This window comes from Dipodomys spectabilis, unplaced genomic scaffold (assembly GCF_019054845.1).
Source record: "Dipodomys spectabilis isolate Male_0828 unplaced genomic scaffold, ASM1905484v1 ptg000030l, whole genome shotgun sequence".
Taxonomy (NCBI): domain Eukaryota; kingdom Metazoa; phylum Chordata; class Mammalia; order Rodentia; family Heteromyidae; genus Dipodomys; species Dipodomys spectabilis.
Genome location: NW_024870707.1, coordinates 777,533 through 791,337, shown reverse-complemented (window position 1 = coordinate 791,337; position 13,805 = coordinate 777,533). Strand labels below are relative to the sequence as shown.

The 13,805-nt window shown below is 43.8% G+C and overlaps 1 protein-coding gene across 9 annotated transcripts in view; it reads left to right on the top strand.

Annotated features, from left to right (window-relative positions):
• Positions 1 to 13,805, top strand: part of Ambra1 (autophagy and beclin 1 regulator 1) — a 223,351-nt gene that overhangs the window by 172,769 nt on the left and 36,777 nt on the right. For all 9 annotated transcript variants that reach the window (XM_042675939.1, XM_042675938.1, XM_042675937.1 and 6 more), the window contains 2 exons: positions 7,300 to 7,488; positions 9,647 to 9,801. In XM_042675939.1, coding sequence (XP_042531873.1) covers positions 7,300 to 7,488; positions 9,647 to 9,801 — 344 coding nt within the window. The remainder of the gene's footprint in view (positions 1 to 7,299; positions 7,489 to 9,646; positions 9,802 to 13,805) is intronic.

Sequence of the window (13,805 nt, the reverse complement as noted above, 5' to 3'; positions counted from 1 at the left end):
GGAGTGGCAGGTGTCTTCCATTTGACCTAGTCATTGTTTAAGATGCAGTCTCTTGAATTTTTTATGCCTGGACTGAGCTTAAACACCAATACCTAAGTAGCTATGATTAGAGACTTGAGCTGTTGTGCTCAGTCTGAGGGGGGAATTTTTTTTTTTTAATTCTATCAACTGACTAGTCAAGTACAGAACTCTTTGAGATACTGTGTGTCCCAGGCCAGCCTTGTACTTGCTTTTTAACCCAAGGTGGATTTGAACTCTCCTCAGCAGTACTTTGAGCTACAGTTCCACTTCCAGTTTTCTGGTAGTTAATTAGAGAGAAGAGTCTCACAGACTTTCCTGCCTGGGTTGGCTTCAAGCCCTGATCATCAGATCTCAGTTTCTGGAATAGGATTACAGGCATGAGCCACCAGCACCCAGTTTTGCACTGTGATTCTTTAAAAGAATCTGATTATAATTCTAAAGATATATCTTCCTTTACCTTTGAGATACAAATTTTCGATCTCTGGAGAGTGCTAGTTATTTAAATGAATTTAACCTGCTTCCTGATCTGTGCTGGGCTTCTGATTCCCACTTGTTTGTTGTTTTTATGCAATTGGATATCATTTTACTCTTATTTTCTTCTTGATCCAAATAAGAACATTTTATGGTTTTGGCTTTCACTATATAGTCCAGTCTAGCCTCAAACTGAGGCTGCCTCAGCCTGAGTGCTGGAATTACAGGCATATGGCACCATACCCAGCTTGATCATCACTTTTGATAGATTCAGTTAGTAAAGTAAATTGGAAATTTGTCTTAATATAGGATTCATTTTTTAAAGTTAACCTGCCTTCCATCGGAAGGTAGATTTTGGCTTGGGAACAACACAGCCCATGTCTGAGAACCATTGATCTTGAGTTTTACTTATGGTTCAGCAGATGCCAAGTTGCTGGTCATTTGGCTTACCCTAATTGTATTTAATTAACTTTTTTAGAATTAGACTAAAGTGTTTTGATACCTGTTTGTCTTGCTTCGCATTAAGGGAGTTATTGAATTACTATCTGTAAAAAGAAGTTTAAATAATGTTTTATATATATGTAGATAATTTTGAAACTGCTTCAAAACTAATAATACTGTTAGGTTCTCTGGGATTTCTTTGTTTTCTGTTTTACTATGATTTTTAAGAGTAAACTTAAGGGATGAATAGCTTTTATCACTAAGTGTCCTGGTACAACAGGCCTTAAGAAATCCAGTGGATAAGATGAAGTTAAGCGAAATGAACCCCAAGATAGGAACACAAGTGGTTTTTTCTTTTGTCCTTCCTTCCTTCCTTCCTTCCTTCCTTCCTTCCTTCCTTCCTTCCTTCCTTCCTTTCTTTCTTTCTTTCTCTCTCTCTTTCTTTCTTTCTTTCTTTCTGTCATGGGTCCTGAACTCTGGGTCTGGGCGCTGTCCCTCAGCTCTTCAGAGCTCAAGGCGAGCGCTCTACCACTTGAGCCACAGCACCACTTCCGGTTTTCTAGTGGTTTATTGGAGATAAGAGTCTCACAGACTTTCCTGCCTGGGCTGGCTTTGAACCGAGATCCTCAGATCTCAGCCTCCTGAGTAGCTAGGATTACAGGCGTGAGCCACCGGTGTCCGGCATGGTTTTTTCTTTCTTGCTATTGTTTCTAACATATATTTATAAGGTACCATGTGATTTTTTTTTTGTTGTTGCTTTATATGTTCCTCCCCCATGATATAACCCTTGTTATCACTGTATTTGATGTTGGTATAATTTGGGGAGGGGAAGGGAAAAAACAAAATATTTAAATAAGGATACAGGTTGACCCATTGCAACGAGATGTGCAAGACACTATGTCAAAAAAAAACTAACTTTACAATTTAGGCAGGTGGGGGGGTAGAGGGAGGAGGAGGAGCATGTAGTTGTGGAGGTGGGATGGAAGGGAAAAACAAAGGAGGAGGCAACAATGCTTGATAAGAAATGTACTCATTACCTTGCTCATGTAACAGTAACCCCTCTGTACAGTATTTTCACAATAAAAAACTTATTGAAAAAAAAGAAATCCAGTGGAGAGCAGGTGCCAGTGGCTCATGCATATAATTCTAGCTACTTAGGAAGCTGAGACCTAAAAAATTAAAGTTTGATACTGTCTGGGGCAGAAAAGTCAGTGAGACTGTTTCCAATTAACTAGCAAAAGAAGTGTGGCTCAAGGAAGTGGCGCTGCAGCTCAAGTGGTAGAGCGCTCGCCTTGAGCTGAAGAGCTGAGGGACAGCACCCAGGCCCAGAGTTCAAGCCCCACGACCGACAAAAAAAAAAAAAAAAGTGTGGCTCAAATGGTAGCACTCCAGCCAAGCAAGCAAAGTAGGAGTATGAGGCTAAGTTCAAGCCCCAGTTCTAGCACAAACAAACGAAAATAGTAGATAAGTGGTATATGGCAGACCACTACAAGGGATGTGACTGGTGCCTTGAGGCTGAGGTGTCTACAGTGTCATTTGGAGATCTGGTCTTCTGCTGAAATCAGAAGGGTCGGAGATAGCCAAGAGGAAAATTTTTTTTCTGCTTATAAACTCCCTTGGGTTTTTCAAATTAGTATCTAATCCATTTGCAAAAGCATTACAACTGCTAATTGTTCCCATGGCCTCATCTGGTCATCCAACAAAAGTCTATCCATCGATCTTTGTACAAGGTGTTTGTTTATAATTTATGGAGTTTGATAGGATGGCTGAGCCATCTGTTCCTCCAGGCATCAGTATTTCTCCTCTTATTTACTGCTAGGGCATTTTCACTTGGAAGTAATTTCTTTCCTACTTCTCTCTCTCCCTACCTCATTTTTGGTGGTACTGGAATTTGAAATCAAGGCCTCACACTTGCTAGGTAGGTATTCTACCAGTTGAGCCATGCCCCTGGTCCCCTTTGAATTTTTTTTGGTTGATCATGAGGCTTGAACTCTGGGCCTGGGCGCTGTCCCTCCGCTCTTCAGCTCAAGGCTAGTGCACTTGAGCCACAGTGCCACTTCCAGCTTTTTCTGCTTATGTGGTGCTGAGGAATTGAACCCAGGGTCTCAAGCATGCAAGGCAAGCACTCTACCACTGAGCCACCTTCCCAGCACCCCCCCCCCCCCACCCCCATTGAATTTTTGAGTGTCTTGTTATGTAACCTAGACTGGCCTCCAATCACAATCCTCCTCTCAGCTTCCCAAATGTTGAGATTATAGGCATGTGCCACCATTCCCATTTAATAATCATTTCTAATTAGGAGGAATTACATTGAAGAATATGGAACATGATTCTCTGATGTCTCCTGCATCTCTTTTCTTTCCTATCCTTTATTCCCTCTTAGCTGTCTAGGTATCTACCCCATCATCCTTGCCAAGTACGTTTTCCTCTAAGTGAAAGCCAGATGCTGAGCTCTCAAGTTTGGTCCATAGTTACAGCATCAGCTACACCTGGAACTTTATTAAAAATACAGATTCTCTGGCTGGGTCCAGCATTATGTTTTAGAAAGCACTCCTGGTGATTCTCATGCTTGCTGTAGCTTGCTTGCTATAGATGGTGAACTGCCATGACAAGGTAAGGTAAGGGAATAAGAAAGATCTCTAATAATGTGAGCTCAGTGTCTGGCTACATCTCTCCCTATTCAGTCTCTCCTTCCTCCCTCTTCTTCTCTTCCCTCTTCTTTCTTATCCTTATTTCTCCTTCCCACTCCATATCCCCCCCACTCCCCGCCTCTTCTCTCCGCCTCCTCTCCTTAACATTAGTATTGAATTTTAAAGGATAAATTAATTACCCTTTGTCTTTTTTTTTTTTTTTTTGCCAGTCCTGGGGCTTGAACTCAGTGCCTGGGCACTGTCCTTGAGCTTCTTTTGCTCAAGACTAGCACTCTACTACTTGAGCCACAGCATCACCTATGGCTTTTTCTGTTTATGTAGTACTAGGAATCAAACTCAGGGCTTCATGCATGCTAGGCAAGCATTCTACCACCAAGCCCCATTCCCAGCCCAGTGTGCTAGTCTTGAGACAAAAAAGCTCTGGGAAGCTGGGCACTGATGGCTCACGCCTGTAATCCTAGCTACTCAGGAGGCTGAGATCTGAGGATCTCTGTTCAAAGCCAGGCCGGGCAGGAAAGACCAGGTGACTCCTATCTCCAATAAACCACTAGAAAACTGGAAGTGGCACTGTAGCTCAAGTGGTAGAGTGCTCACCTTGAGCTGAAGAGCTGAGGGACAGCGCCCATGACCGACAAAAAAAAAGAAGCTAAGATCTGCCATGCGCCAGTGTCTCATGACTATAATCCTAGCTATTCAGGAGGCTGAGATCTGAGGATTGTGATTCAAAGCCAGCCTGGTCAGGAAATTCCATGAGACTCTTATCTCCAATGAAACACCAGAAAACCAGAAGTGGCACTGTGGCTCAAGTGGTAGAGTGCTCACCTTGAGCTGAAGAACTCAGGGATAGCTCCCAGGCTCTGAGTTCAAGCCCTAGGATCAGCAAGAAAGAAAGGGGGAAAAGGGGAGATGAAAAGAGATTATAAGCATACTGCCCAGTGATCTCTGTAATGGACCTACCAAATTATCATATACCTTCCACATCCCTTTCCTTAAAGCAGCAGTGCAATTCTAGGTTACTAACTAAAAAATTTTGAAATGAAGCATGTTGGAGAAGATTTTTGCCTTCTCTTTTTCATTGTCATTTGCATGTCTGTCTGAGATCAGTGCTATAACCAGGAGCTGTTGTGAAACTGGGTGGAGTTAGATAAATGGAGCAAAATTTAGGAAATGGTCAATGACGAAATCATCATAAAACAATACAGACAACTTTACAGTGGTCTAGAATTGCAGCTCACAAAATGCTTTTGGCCCCACTAACCAGCTTCTCATGAGTTTTGAGCCAAGATTTTTAGAAGGAAACCACATTTGCTCTCTTCTCCACACCTCTTATTTCTATAACCAGTTAATTGCTTTTTTTCATGTTGGTGGTTAGCTTTGAGGGTTATTTTCAGCTTCTGTATTTGACCAAAATGTATGTTAACACAAGAGATATAGCTGAGTAATCACTGTACATTTATGGAACATTAAGTGTAGATAAAATGCTAACTGTAAAACTGACTTAATGGCTAGGAATGTGGCTTAGGGATAGAGTGCTTGCCTAGCATGCGTTATGCCCTGTGTTCAATTCCTCAGTACCACTTAAACAGAAAAAGCTGGAAGTGGTGCTGCAGCTCAAGTGGTACAGTACTAGCTTTAAGCAAAAGAAGCTCAGGCCCCTGAACTTAGGCCTCGGGACTAGCCCCCCAAAAAAAGAAAAAAGAAAAGCTGACTTAAAAGTCCAGAGACAGGCTGGGAAGGTGGCTCAGTGGTAGAATGCTTGCCTTGCATGCATGCTGCCCTGGGTTCAATTCCTCAGCACCACATAACCAGAAAAAGCCAGAAGTGGTGCTATGGTTCAAGTGGTAGAGCACTAGCCTTGAGCAGAAGAGCTGAGGGACAGCGCCCAGGCCCAGAGTTCAAGCCCCACAACCAACAACCACCAAAAAAAAAAAAGTCCATAGAGTCCCATTGCATTCTTTATTTTCATGCCTTACTAGTTTTGATTAGTTTCTTTCCCTGTCTTTGATGATTAGACTCTTAATTGTTCATTTCTTTTTAGCTTTTCTGAGGGTTGTGCCAACCTCAAGGCTAGAAAAACAAGATGAATTCATTTCTGAAGCTTCCTCGATTCCTGGATTCCATATCCCCATATCGTGTTGATCCAGAGAAGTAGGAAGAGATTGTCATATTTTTGGCAAAGGGCTTGGGACCCTGTGTCAGGAGCATACGGTCCCAGTACTCACTGGATAAATCTAGCCATACAGGCTAGATAGAGCAGATGGTGGGTTGGGAGTTGAGCAGCAGAGAGGCCTAATGGTGATAGCAATGAGTATTTGGATGTCATTATTTTATTAGTTAGCAAACAGAGCCATCCTTGTAGTCCCTCCTCGGTTTTATGTGTAATGGTACTGTAGGTGTCAGCCCCTGAGAATTGGCACAACCTAATCAATGTGTCTGTATCATTTTTTATCGACTCTGTCATCTCTGTAGCTTCATTAGCAACATGTAGGGAAAGGGGAACAAGCATAGAGCTTTACAGATTACTCTGAGTCCCTGGCCCTATAAATACTGAAAAGACAATTCTTGTTTTCCTGGGACTGAAATCCTAGGGAAACCTGCCCTTGACTTCTCAGTCATATATGGCTTAGTGAAATAGTAGCCTGAATCTAGTCATGGCAGGTTAGCTTGGCCTTTTTTTTTTTTTTAACCGCCATAATAGTGGACTTCTTCAAATATAAGAATGAGTAGAAAGTTGCTTTGCATGCCGTAGATCAAAATGAGACATAAGAGAAAGGGTGCTTGGCCTTTTAAATATGTTATATTCTGTTTGTGCCCTAATGTGGGCCTTCTTGTTCCAGCCTCACTTTAAGAACAAACCACTTTGTCTCTGCAGAACATCACACAATCGGGCTTTGAGGAGGGGATCAAATGAAATCCAAAACCAGCCCACTGTAGTCTTACTGCTGGCTAATATCTCCTTATTTCTGTCACATGTAGTATAGTGGATAGATTCTCCTCCTGAACAGACATGCCTCTAGTCCCCCCTCCATTCCAGCTACTTCAGCAGCTTAGCCTGTTACTCACTGACTCTGGGCTTTATTCTCAGACTAGGGCTACCTGGGAACATTGGATTACAATGTGGAAAAAGCATACAGCATCATGAAAAAGATCAAAAGACCCCAGCCTTCCAACCAGGGCTGGATCTTTCCTGTTTATCCTCTCTTTATGGAGTTAGATATTAGTATTCACAAAGAGAAAGTGAAATTCAAATTTCTAAAGTGACTTCTCTGATCACATAGCAGGTGTTGAGTAGGATTCCTGGTCTAGGAAAGCTGTACCTGAACACATACATACCCCCTTTTTTTTTACTCAGTGGGATTGTTCCATTCATTTTGTTTTGATCTTTTGGTCAATAATAGCTGTTGAGTGACCCTCCAGGAAAATTTGTAGTAATGTTCTGTCTAAGCTCTCAAATGATGTCTCCTAAGTGTGAACTGAAATCCAGCTGGTGGTGTGGAGGTGTGGACTGCCCTGTCCCCATCTCTACTAATGTAGTAGAAGAGCCATCTACTGCCTGTTTCCTGATTCCTGACATTTTAGTTTGAATGACAAGGCATCCTATAGCATGTCTAGACAGGGTCCACACTCTTAGGAAGGCCACAAAATTTCTTAGTCTCACATTTCTTACATCAGCTGCATACTTTCTTACCATATTTCCTTTCTTTGTCCAACACAGCCTCTGTGAATGTGCTGGTACAGAACTGCAAGATCTACAATGATGCCAGCTGTGATATTTCTGCAGATGGACAACTCCTGGCAGCTTTCATCCCTAGCAGCCAGAGGGGCTTTCCTGATGAAGGCATCTTGGCAGTGTACTCCCTGGCTCCTCATAACCTGGGGGAAATGCTTTATACCAAGAGATTTGGTAAGGCATAAGAAGCTCAATCTAAAAAAAAAAAAAAGAAGCTCAACCTAAGGGCAGAGGGACTTTGGTGCTTGTTTTGGGTATTCCTAGGTGAGGCACAGACTGAGTGAGAGAAATGGTCACACTACCTCTACCTTTCTTGAAGCACAGGCCAGAAAAGGATTGGAGCATTGCAAAAAAAAAAAACAACTCAGAATAAGGCTGACAATAAGAAAAGAGCCGTGTGTGCAACGTGCACACATACTGGCCTTGGAGCTTGAACACTACAAGGCAGTTTGGCATTTTGTATTTAAAAACAAAAAACAAAAAAAAACCACTGAGTAGTGATGCCTACTACCTATACATAATATACATACCTATAATTCTAGAACTAGCAATGCTGCAGAAGAATCATAAGTTTGAGGCTAGCCTAGGCTACACAGTTTATTTGAGACCCTATCTTTAAAAAACAAAAAAGCTGGATATAAGTCAGTGATAAAGTCCTTAGCCAACATGTACAAGGCTCTAAAAGCCCAAAAGAAGCCTCCCAAAATATGTGTTCTTTGATCCAGAAATCCCACTTCTCAGAAACTATACAAATTTTTACATATAAGGAAGTTTTTAGCAGGTATCATTCAGAGAAATGTAAAGTTGTATTAAGAGATTTTTTTTTAAAGAGTTGTTCAATAGCTTGGGCTGAGAAGGTGACTCAGTGGTAGAGCGCTTGCCTTGCATGCCTGAGGCCCTGGGTTCAATTCCTCAGCACCACATAAGCAAAAAGAAAAAAAGCCAGAAGTGGCGCTGTGGCTCAGGTAGTAGAGCGCTAGCCTTGAACTGAAGAGCTGAGGGACAGCGCCCAGGCCCAGAGCTCAGGCCCCATGACCAGACCCCCCAAAAAAAGCTTGTGCCTAGCTACTTGGGAGGCTGAGATCTGAGGTCTGCAGTTAGAAGCCAGCCTGGGCAAGAAAGTCTGTGAAATACTTATCTCCCAATTAATCGCCAAAAAAAAGCACAAGTGGAGCTGTGGTTCAAGTGGTAGAGTGCTAACCTTGAGCATAAAAGCTCAGGGACAGCACCCAGGCCCTGAGTTCAAACCCCAGGACCAGTATGTACACACATACACACATACACAAGTATGCACGTACACACTTATAGCTGAGTACTGATGATTCATGTCTATCATCCTAGCTGCTTAGAAATTTGCAATCTGAGGCCTGGGAAGGTGGCTCAGTGGTAGAATGCTTGCCTTGCATGCATGAGTCCCTGGGTTCGATTCCTCAGCGCCATATAAGCAGAAAAAAGCTGCAAGTGGTGCTGTGGGTCAAGTGGTAGAGCGCTAGTTTTGAGCTGAAGAGCTGAGGGACAGCACCGAGGCCCAGAGTTCAGGCCCACGACCGACAAAAAAAAAAAAAAGAAAGAAAAGAAAAGAACGTTGCAATCTGAGAATAGAGGTTTGAAGCAGCCTAGACCGAAAAGTTCATGAGAATATCTTTCTCCAGGAAAAAGCTGGAAATGGATGTGTGACTTGTGGTAGATCACTAGCCGTGAATGAAAAGGCCAAGTGAGAGCATGAGATCCTGAGTCCAAGCTGTGGTACCAACACACACACACATGCTCTTAGAGTTGTAGGCATGGCTTAGCAGCAGAACACCTACCTAGCAAGTACAAAGCCTTGAGTTCAGACTCCAATACTTCCCCAAAAAAATGCTCTTAAAGAATACTTAATAATGGGGCTGGGAAGGTGGCTCAGTGGTAGAGTGCTTGCCCTGCATGCCTGAGGCTCTGGGTTCAATTCCTCAGCACCACATAAGCAAAAAACAAAAAAAGCCGGAAGTGGCGCTGTGGCTCAAGTGGTAGAGCGCTAGCCTTGAGCTGAAGAGATGAGGGACAATATCCAGGTCCAGAGTTCAAGCCCCACAACTGACAAAAAGAAAAACAAAACTTTGAGGTATAATTATAACTATGCTTTTTACAATTTTAAAATGTAATTAATGTACTAACAGTGGTTAGCATTGAATACTAAGCAGACTACTGTATATATGTGTACTCACTACATTCCTATAAGATAAGGTCATAGTGATCAAGTGAATATAAACATCAGAGAAAAGATAAAAGAGTGAAAGCTGTTCTTTGGAATGGCAAGTACTTTAGGAAATGTCTCTGTTCTTTTGGTCCTTAGGTCCCAATGCCATTTCAGTGAGCTTGTCTCCAATGGGCAGATATGTAATGGTGGGCTTGGCCTCAAGAAGGATCCTACTGCATCCCTCCACGGAACACATGGTAGCCCAAGTCTTCAGGCTGCAACAGGCTCATGGTGGTGAAACATCCATGAGGGTGAGTGCCATTACTTATGCATTTAGTATATGAGGTTCTCTGAGGCCTAGCAGAGTGATGAAAGTCAGCAGTTGGATCTACCAACCAGGACCTGAGCTGTCATAGTCATAGCTCTAGTGCAGCCTATCCATGATCAACAGGCCTCACATTTGAATGTCCTAGACTATTTAGAGGTAGCCGAGAGTAATTTCAGATTAAAAAAAAAAAACAAAAACTATTTCCTTACCTCAACATGAAACTGTTAATGCCGAGATGCATAAAAAAATTCAAGGAGCAGAGAGGGAACCAGTGGCTCACACCTGTAATCCTAGCTACTCAGGAGGCTGAGTTCTGATGATTGTGGTTTGAAGCCAGCCCAGGCAGGAAAGTCCATGAGACTCTTATCTCCAGTTAGCCCCCACAAAACCAGAAGTAGCCACTTTGTGGCTCAAAGTAGTAGAGTGCTAGCATTGAACGAAAAAGCTCAGGGACAGTGCCTAGGCCCTGAGTTCAAGCCCCACAGCCAACAAAATAATAAAAATATTTATGTATATATTTATATTTGTATATATATTTTATATGTGTGTGTGTGTGTGTGTATTTTTTTAGCCAGATGCCAATGGCTTAAACTCATATTCCTCACTACTCAGGAGGATCAGATTTGTGAAATCCTCAAAGCCAGCCTTGAGGGCTGGGAGGGTGGCTCAGTGGTAGAGTGCTTGCTTTGCATGCATGAGGCCCTGGGTTCAATTCCTTAGTACTACATAAGGAGAAAAAGCCAGAAGTGGTGCTGTGGCTCAAGTGGTTGAGCTGAAGAGCTGAGGGACAGCGCCCAGGCCCAGAGTTCAGGCCCCACAACGGACCAAAAAAAAAAGGGGGGGGGGGCTGGGAAGGTGGCTCAGTGGTAGAGCGCTTGCCTTGCATGCCTGAGGCCCTGGATTCGATTCCTCAGCACCACATAAGCAAAAAGAAAAAAGCCGGAAGTGGCGCTGTGGCTCAAGTGGTAGAGTGCTAGCCTTGAGCTGAAGAGCTGAGGGACAGCGCCCAGACCCAGAGTTCAGGCCCCAGGACTGATCAAAAAAAAAAAAAAAGGCCAGCCTTGACAGACAAACGTGAGAGACTTTTATCTCCAGGTAACCAGCAAAAAGCCAGAAGCTATAGAGCTCCAGAGAAAAAGGCAAACAAGAGTGTCAAGGCCTTGAGTTCAAGCCTCAATACTGGCACAAAAAAGAACCTTTTTTTAGTAATATTAAGTTGGGGTTTGTTTTGTTTTGTCAGTCATGAGCCTGAACTATGTGCCTGGGTGCTGTCCCTCAGCTCTTCAGCTCAAGGCTAGCGCTCTACCACTTGAGCCATAGCTCCACTTCCAGCTTTTTCTGCTTATGTGGTGCTGGGGAATCAAATCCAGGGCCTCATGTATGCAAGGCAAGCACTCTACCACTGAACCACCTTCACAGACCTTAAATTGGTTTTTGAAGCAGTGCCAATGGCTCACACCTGTAATCTAGGGGTAATTTGTTTGTGCTGGTCCTGGGATTTGAACTTAGGGCCTGGGCACTATACCTAAGCTCTTTTGCTCAAGGCTAGCACTCTACCATTTGAGCCATAGCTCTATTTTGGCTTTTTTTGGTGATTAATCTAAGAGTCCCATGGACTTTCCTGCCTAGGCTGGCTTTAAACTGCAATCCTCAGATCTTAGCCTCCTGAATAGATTACAGGTGAGATCCATCTAGGTATTTGGAAGGCTAAAATGGGAGGCAGTTATACAATTACCAGCCCAGACAGGAAAGTTCATGAGGTCCTTTCTCAGCCTATGTATGACTGGACACAGTGATGCTCACCTATTATCCCAAGCTGTACAGTAAGCCAAGGATCAAGATTGCAGCTCAACCTGGGCAGAAAAGTGCTGAAAACTCCTATCTCCATGGAAGAAAGCTGGATGTGGTGGTGGCATGCCTGTGATCCTAGTAATTCAGGCTCCCTCCCTATAAGTACCCTTCCCTAATTTAACAGCAGCTGCTCCTGTCTGTCCTGATGGAGACAGTCTGCCAGTCTTTCTGGCATTAAACTCCCCCGCCCACCCTCGGATGTGTGTGGTGTGCTTTTTCCAATAGAGACATCTAACAGATCCTACCTCTAGTTTTTCTTTAAATGATTTCTCTGGGTGCTAGTGGCCTTATACCTGCAATTCTAGCTACTCAGGAGGCTGAGATCTGAAGATCATGGTTCAAAGCCAGCCTCTGCAGGAAAGTCTGTGAGACTTATCTCCAATTAACCACACCAGAAAATGCTAGCCTCTAGCAGAAAAGCTCAGGGACCGTGTCTAGGCCCTGAGTTCAAGTCCTATGACCAACAAAAAAAATTTTTTTTAAATTCTAGCTGGGTGATGGTAGCTTAATGCCTATAATTTTAGGTACTCAGGAGACTGAGACCTTAAAGGAATTAGGCAGCCTGGGCAGAAAAGTCTTGAAGACTCTGTCTCCAATTAACCAGCGAAATGCCAGACTGGAGGCCTGGCTTCAGAGGTAGGGCCAGTCAAGCAAGCTGATTGAGAACACAAGGCTGAGTTCAAGCCCCAGTAGTGTCTGTTTGTCTTTCCCTTCCCTTCCCTTCCCTTCCCTTCCCTTCCCTTCCCTTCCCTTCCCTTCCCTTCCCTTCCCTTCCCTTCCCTTCCCTTCCCTTCCCTTCCCTTCCCTTCCCTTCCCTTCCCTTCCCTTCCCTTCCCTTCCCCTTCCCTTTCCCTCCCCTTTCCTCCCCTCCCCTCCCCTCCCCTCCTCTCCCCTTCCCTCCCCTCTTTCTTCCTTCGTGTGTACTCGAGCCTGCCTCTTTCTCTCTGTCTCTCATACACACACAGATTTCCATTCTAGGCATTTCTGCATAGCAGAAAATGATGGACCCGGGGCTGGGAAGTTGGCTCAGTGGTAGAGTGCTTGCCTTGCATGCCTGAGGCCCTGGGTTCAATTCCTTAGCACCACATAAGCAAAAAGAAAAAAGCCGGAAGTGGCACTGTGGCTCAAGTGGTAGAGTGCTAGCCTTGAGCTGAAGAGCTGAGGGACAGTGCCCAGGCCCAGAGTTCAGGCCCCATGACCGGACCCCAAAAAAAAAAAAAAAAGAAGAAAGAAAATGATGGACCCTGGCCAGGTGCCAGTGGCTCACACCTGCAATCCTAGCTACTCAGGAGGCTGAGATCTGAGGATCACAATTCAAAGCCAGCCCAGGCAGGAAAGTCCATGAGACTCTCATCTCCAATAAACCACCAGAAAACTGGAAGTGGCATTGTAGTTCAAGGGGTAGAGCCCTAACCTTGAGCTGAAGAGCTTAGGGACAGCGCCCAGGCTCAGTGTTCAAGCCCCATAACCAAAAGAAAAGAAAATGATGGACCCTGGGGGATATCCCTTAAGGAGTTTAACATTGAACCCAACTGAGTATATTAAACACACAACTAAAGAAAAGAAACACACCAACAAGTGCACTGAACAATAAATGTCATAAACTACACAGAGTACTGAGGGAAATAATTCACAGGTTCTTAGATTTGAACAGAGCTTAAATATTATCTAATTAGAGAACTATCCAAATGTTTGCTTTCTGTTGACATAAACCCTGGCCAGTAAGCCCAATGGGATGTGGGAAGCTCAGTTAGCTACAGTAGTCTGGAAGAGTCCAAAAGACCACTTAAGACCACTGACAACATAGTGGCCAGAAGGCATAGTGGCCTCAGAGAACAGAGTCTGACTAGAACCTTTTTGTTCTGTTGGTGAAAATGCTGGAAACGAGAGCAAATTTGCTGTCTAGGTCTCTTCCTCCATCCTGGTTATGGTTTCATTACACAGAATACCCATACCTCCAGTCCCCAGCTGGGCTGTATGTAACTACCATTTAAGACAAGCAGTGAATTTTTATCTGGAGCATAAAGTAAAGGTATGTCTGTGAACACAAATAAGTATAGATTGTTCTCCATCTGTCATGTTGGCCCCTTACCCACAGTGGGGCCTGTCCTAGACTTTCTTACCCTGCATTCCCTT